We start from the raw sequence: 6,796 nt of genomic DNA, 5'->3' as shown, positions 1-6,796 counted from the left end.
TCCCACCCGCCCCAGGAGCCCCCTCCCAGCCCAGGGAGCTGGTGCCCACTGCAGAGCGGCGGGCCCAGGGACTGGGAACTATATATACCCGGGCACACGTGTGTGCCTGTCTGTGTGTGTGCGCGCGCATGTGACACGGCGCGGACGGCTCAGCGCTGCTACCTCCCCCATGTGCACGGCCGCCCCCTGCGGCTGGGGATTGGACGCCCCTTCCCACTGCTCTTGTCCCCCAAGCCTGATGGGACCCGCACGAGTGGGCGGGGGAGGGGCCTATGATTCTTGCCAAGCTGACAGTGTACCCCTCCCCCGCCCCCATTTCTTCAACCTTCCTGTCGTTTTAACACTTTACTCTCCTGCTCGTCAGGTTGCCTGACCACCAGGGTTCCGCCCCTGACTTCCTACTTCGGACTTCAGTTTCCCCGACAGGGAGTGGTGAGAATGGAACTCAAGGTCTCTGCCTGCCACTCTTTGCTGGTTTCCATAGGGTTGGGGTGTAGGAGGGGCTGGCCTACGGCTGGGGGGCTATTTTTAGCGGCAGTGGAGCTCGGGTGCAGAAATGAGATGAGTAACCAGCTTCCATGTGGTGGAGAGAGGAGGTGGTGGCTTTCATGAAGCTTTTGTGCAACTTTGGGGGAGAGCTGCCTCCCCCAGCTGGAAATGGGTGACCCCCACACCCTTAACTCCTCACCTTCTCAGTGATGTAGCCCAGGGCTCCTGGAGCAGCAGGACACAGGAGTTTGTCTTGGCCACCCAAGCTGCCCCACCACTCCCATTCTAGATGTTTGTCCTCGGACATCATGGAGCCCTCCCACAGCAGCAGCCTCCTCCCCCCAATCCGGAAGCCAGGTTTTCAGGGTCACAGGGTGCCCACACAGCTCTGCCCAGCTTTATGGAGGACAGAATAGAGTGCTTATGCACTTGCACCCTTACAGAGGGGGATGGAGGAGGAATGGTGGGCTTCCCTGGCAAAACTAATCCTGTAGCAACTGAAATGGTAAAAGTGGCCCCTATTTCCCAGTGTAGAGCTCTCCCTCACCACCACCACCACAATGCCTAGTTCACTCAGCCCCCCTCTGAGGCGATGCTCAAGATGCTCACCTCTAGGGCTCATTCTTTCTTGGGGGGTTATTGCTTACATCCACATGATCCCTCCCCCTAAGCCTATGCCAGGTGTCCCCTGATTCACCATGGTAATGTTAGTGGCAGCACAGCCCACGCCAACCCTTCCATGCAGAGACTTAGCAACCATGCCTGGCAACCATGGCAGCAGCTCCAGTGGAGGGAAAGATTGCAGGGAGGGGGAAAGAGAGTGTGTATGGCTATTGTTCCTCAGGAAGAGGGGATAATTTGCCTCTACTGAGAGAAATAGGTAAGAATAGAAGCCTGTAAGTCTCCCACATTTTATCATTTGTCTTTCCCTCAGCTCCATCCTCAGGCTCTGAGACTGATTGGGTTTTAGGGGAAAATGGGAGAAGCAAGAGATCCCAGTTTGTTCCACTAAAGTACATGAAGCCCTTTGTGGACAGACACTTCTTTTTAAGGGGATAGGGGCCAGAAATGTTGTTGTGAGGGCAGAGACAGACTTACCGAGAAGCAGCACCACAAAACCCCGGCCTCCTGCTCCCTAACATGGACCTTTAGAGAGAACCCAAGTATCCCTTGTCCCATCCACTTTACCCCCCTTGATTCCATCACCTACCAGCTACACTGATGACTCTTCGCTTGAAGGTGCTTCCTTCCACTCTGGGTCCCACCCAAGTCCTAAGGCTTCTTAAAGCCCTTGCCTCCTCCCTAAACAAATCCTCTTCCGTGATGGAATGTGACATAAGGAGACATCTGGCCTTTCCACCATGCACTCACCCCCACACACATAAACATGCTTTAATGTAATAAGTTGGGAGTCTCCCTCTCCCAAGTTTTGGGATGTGCTGTGAGAGCTGTGAGGAGGTGAATGCAGGAGGGTCTTCTCCACAGCCATAATGCAGCACTGAAGGCTGAGCTCTGACAAGTGCCTTGATGCTTTCCCCTGTGTCCCATCAGGAAACCTAGTTCGGAGGAATCAGTATGGTATGGCTGAGGGTTCACCAGAAGGCTGAGGTACAACGGGGATAGGGGTAAGGAATTACTCTGAAATTGCTCCTGTCTTGGATGGGAAAGTTTATCATGCCTGCGAAGCAGTAGTGAGATGGTACCCAGAATGTGGCTCATAACCCACAGTCTAGCAGTCTTTATTGTGTTTGGTGCTGACTAGTGTTTTGGTCTATGGGTTTCAGCACAGGGAACGGGTCTGATGGGGTGATGATAGTACTGCTCTTCTCCCACTCCCCACTCTCCACCTCATTCTCACCTTGGAAGTAAGGCAAAGGATTTATATATTTAAAGATAGTGCCAGCTCAGCAAAATCTAAACACAGTCCAACCTTCCCTAAGAAAAGCTGATGATGGTGGCAGGTTTCTCTGCCCAGAGACCCTCAGTCTTTCTACTCTTTGGAGACCTAACACTGTTATGAGATTTTTTTTTTTTTCTTTTTTGGCAGCTGGCCGGTATGGAGATCCAAACCCTTAACCTTGGTGTAATAACACTGCGCTGGCTGTTATAAGATTTTCCTTGGGTCCCAGCTATGGTCCAGGCAGAGGGGAAAGTGACATAATAAGGGGAAATACAGGGAATGGGGTATGGAAGAGTTGTGAAAGAATTAGACAGGTAATAAGTGTAGTGTAGTGGTAGAGAGCATAAACCCTGAAGCCAGACCATTTAGGTTCAAATTCTAGCTCTACTTTTACTAGCTGTGTGGTCTTGGGCTAGTTACTTAACCTCTCTGTGCCTGTTTTTTTTCTTTTAATCTGGAAAAATGGAATAGTATCTACTATTGTTCTGAGGATTAGACGAGTTAATGTATGTAAAGCACCAAGAATGATGTCTGACACAGTTATATATATGTGTGTGTGCTATTTTGTGTTGTTAATGATGAGTAGAAGAAGCTATATGAAGTAGGAAGGTTGGAGCAATACTTTGAGAGAACTGCAAAAATCAAACACTGCAATACCACGAGGAGATTCTTGTCATTTAATTAGATTTGCCATGAAAAGTAATAACCTTGGCTAATTACTCTGCCCTCCTCCTCCACCTAATCTCCGTCTCCCTTTACATACACACAGCACAGGAACTCAAAGGCCCTCCTCCCCACTCACATTATGGGAAGAAATGTCACTAAATGGACTCAGCCTCCTCCATACAGCATGAAACAGAATGAATAAAAATATCTCTATGGAGAGTTTTGTTGTGCTATTATCTTAGGGTGGAGTTGGGGCAGAGATAGAGGCAAAAAGTAGGGTGAGGTATGGGGATCTCTTAGAGATCAGAATTTGCCTGCAGGGCACAGAGCCTACAGTTTAGCCAGAAACGGGGCTATATCTCAGAGGACAGGGTCTAGAATTGGCTAGGCCGAACATTTTTCTCAAGTGTATGTGTGAGGGTAAGGGCAGCTAAAAATCCATTCTCCTTCCTCCCCCATGCCTCCCTTAGCTCCCAGATAGAAGGGCAGGGGGCTCCTGAGCAGGGAACAGAGTCACAATTCACCCAAAGTTTCATCTCATTCCCAGAGCTTCCAGCAGGTAGTGAGTGAGGCACATCCCCTGGTGCTGCCTTCCCCCATCTCAGGGCTTCTTCTCTCCACCTGTGAGCACTAGGGCCTGCAGGATGTCAGATAGTGATACAATTCCCTTGACCACATCATTCTCATCCACCACTACAAGTCGGTGAACCTGGCACAGAGCAAGAAGGGAGAAAGGGAATGTTTAGTGCCAGCTAAGATAGGTTGAGCCCCACTCCTCAGCTCTTACCCTCTTTGCCAAACCCCACTTTCGAAGCTGCTCTCCCCCAACCCCAGCTCCTTTAGGATCACTGGCCTCCCTACCTCTGCTTCCACCAGCCTGTTGATAATGGTCTCCAGAGTTTCATGAAGGTAGCACTTGAGAACACCCTCAAAGTAGTGTGATCGATGTTGCAGGGCTTTAGTCACAGACACATCTAAGTTATTGTAGGTCTTTTCTGCTGCCAGATTCTGGCGAGAGAGAGGAAGGAGCTTGCAGGGAAGCAAGGGAGCCAGCCCCCAAACCCTAAATCCACCCAACCTCACCAGAGGGATTTAAGGCAATTGTCAGCCATGCCCATAAGCCATGCCTAGCTCATTCAATTCCTTTTCAAATTTGATTTGAAAGCTTAGAAGCTTCTAAGACCCTTACATCACAAAAGAGATTCCCTTCTTCTCCCTCTCCACATTCAGCACCCGCTTCCCTTCCCTTCCTCCCAGCCCCTCCACAATCACTCACGATAACATCAAACTTGGAGTAGATGTCCACCACACGCCCTAGGGGGACAAAGGCAGCTCAGCGAGGAGGATCTGGCATCCAATGTTCCCCCCACACAAGGAATCACTCTCCTGGCTGAGCAGAGGGGAAAGCAGATTTTCCCAGAGCCACCCTGGAGCCCTCCCTTTCCTTCTCCCCAATCTCTCACCTTTCTCATCCACCACTGGCAGGGCCGAGACTCGATGCTGTACAAAGATGCCCAGAGCCACGTAGACAGGGGTAGTAGTGCGGACCATAGCAATATTGGCATAGGTGCCAATCTGTAACTCTTCCAGAGACTTAGACATGAACTCTGGCTTGGGGAACTCAGTGATCTGAGAAAAGAACCACCGGTTTGACTTTCAAGGCCCCCAAACCACTCTTGGATATCCCTCCAACCTGGTATATAAGAAATAAGAACTGTGCTGAGGAATACTTACAAACAATTTGAGGAACTTGAGGATGCGCTTATGGGTGAGGATATATAAGGTGTTGCCTGATTCCGGATCAATAACTGGCAGCCTGTGGATCTTGTTTCGAATTAATGAAGAGACTGCATCAAACAAGCTGTGGGAAGGGGGGGTATAATAAGCTCCATACTGCTGGAACTGAGGGTGATTAAATAGCTCCATAGGGTATGTTTATAAACAGGGAAAACTGGTGGTTAGGGGAGGGGAGCAGTGTGAAGACCAGACTTAAAAGAGTGTGTATGTTTGTTAGGAGGTGTGTCTTTTCTCTCTTCTGCCTCTTTTCCTGGATATTTGGTTGTCTACGGCTTTAGCTATGCTGATGGCAAGGCTCTTCCCCTTTTTGGACAAATGGATAGCTGGAACTCACCTGGCATTAGGAGAAATGCAGACAAGTGGTTTAAAGGAGTCTTGTAGATATACCTCTGAAGGAAAAAGGGATGGTTCAAAAAATACCACCATGAAAAAGTGTTTCCCAAGAAACTCTTCATCCCTTTATCCTTTTACATCCCCCAATTCTCTACATACCTCTCCAAGTTTCTATTTTGTGTTCTTCTAGCTCATAGATCTGCACCTGGAAGCCGAAGCAACATAATTTGAGACTTGATCTCCCTGCTTCATTAACCCCCTGTAGCTTGCTTGGAGGAAAAAAAAAAAATGAGAATGAGGGACTTTGGGCAGGGAAAGTGGTTTCGGTCATTGGGCTAAGGTTCCTTACCAAGGCTGATTTATAGTAGCGGTGCAGGATATTGATGAAATCAGTGATGGTCAGCATGCCTGGAGGCCAAGACAAGAGCCTTCAGCACTGCCTAAAGCTGCTCTCCCTGCCCAGCAAAAGATGCCAATAATACTATGTTCCAGAAACTTTTGCTTACCCACAAAACTTTGCTTCTTACTATCCCACAAAGGGGCAGCTCGTACACCATTAGTCACCAAAGCAAAGAAAGCTTTCTTCACCTGTAGCCAAGAGAGTAATAATCATAAAGGGAAATTCAGAGGGGAAAGTACTGTAAAAAAGAACAGGGATTGGGTATGTAAGGGATACCATGAGACTAACCCCATAGAAGGATGAGGATATTACATTTAGAATGAGATAGGATGAGAGGTATTAAACTAGAGACTCTAAGGAAGGGGGAAGGGAAAAAAGGATTTCACCTACCTGCAGGGAAGTATCAAATACAACCAATTTGGAGCTTGTAGGAATCAGGTCATAGCAGCGATGAGACTTCATGAAGGAAGTATACACACTGTTGTTGGATTCTGGGGTCTCTGTATAGGGTGGGATAGTTAGTAGCTTCCTTCCATGCAACAACTCCCATGATATTTTATAATGCCCCCTATTCTGTCCATTTTGTTCCTATTATTTCCATAAAACCTGAGTAAACCCCTTAGAAACTATTTCATCCAACCCCTATCTCCAGGTAACACTATATCAATTAGCTCCTCAGGTAAAAGAAGGCTGTCTAAAACAGAAAGTCTCTAACTCTCATTAACCTGTTCTCATCTAAAAGTTTTTCTCTTTAACCCAAGTTTTTCCTTTTTTTTTTTTTTTGGCAGCTGGCCTGTGCAGGGACTTTCATCTATTTAGCACATTTTCACTTGTTCTTTTTTCTCAAGGAAGATGAAAAACCAAGTAAGCTTCTTAAAATTCTTCCAAGACCTGTAGATGGGAAAGTCACGGTCAAGCTGGACCANGTAATAGCCTGAATGTGCTACATACTATGTTACATGTATTTTAAAATATTACATCATTTAACCCTTAACAACACATCTGTAAGATAAGTACTGTCCTCATGTTTCAGATGAGAAAACAGGTATAAAGTAGCTAAATAAACTGCTCAAGGTCACGCCACTAATAAGTGGTAAGAAAGACTCAAATCCAGATCTACCTGATTCCAGTGTGTGTGTGTGTGTGTGTGTGTGTGTGTGTGTGTGTGTGTGTGTGTGTGTGTGTGTGTGTGTGTGTGTGTGTGTGTGTGT

At 47.7% G+C, this 6,796-nt stretch overlaps 1 protein-coding gene across 1 annotated transcript; it reads right to left on the bottom strand.

The window, feature by feature from the left end:
- Positions 1 to 3,043: 3,043 nt before the first annotated feature.
- Positions 3,044 to 6,161, bottom strand: PRKAG1 (protein kinase, AMP-activated, gamma 1 non-catalytic subunit). Its single transcript, XM_008570670.1, has 10 exons — positions 5,976 to 6,161; positions 5,692 to 5,773; positions 5,535 to 5,593; positions 5,345 to 5,390; positions 5,187 to 5,241; positions 4,790 to 4,916; positions 4,519 to 4,684; positions 4,332 to 4,369; positions 3,917 to 4,063; positions 3,044 to 3,764 (listed from the first exon to the last, which is right to left on the bottom strand). The coding sequence occupies exons 1-10, from the start codon at positions 6,045 to 6,047 to the stop codon at positions 3,657 to 3,659; spliced, it is 900 nt and encodes a 299-aa protein (XP_008568892.1). The 5' UTR covers positions 6,048 to 6,161; the 3' UTR covers positions 3,044 to 3,656.
- Between the last annotated feature and the right edge of the window lie 635 nt (positions 6,162 to 6,796).

Source organism: Galeopterus variegatus, unplaced genomic scaffold (genome assembly GCF_000696425.1).
Source record: "Galeopterus variegatus unplaced genomic scaffold, G_variegatus-3.0.2 Scaffold622, whole genome shotgun sequence".
In the NCBI taxonomy this organism is placed as follows: domain Eukaryota; kingdom Metazoa; phylum Chordata; class Mammalia; order Dermoptera; family Cynocephalidae; genus Galeopterus; species Galeopterus variegatus.
This window is presented reverse-complemented; position numbering and strand designations above follow the sequence as displayed.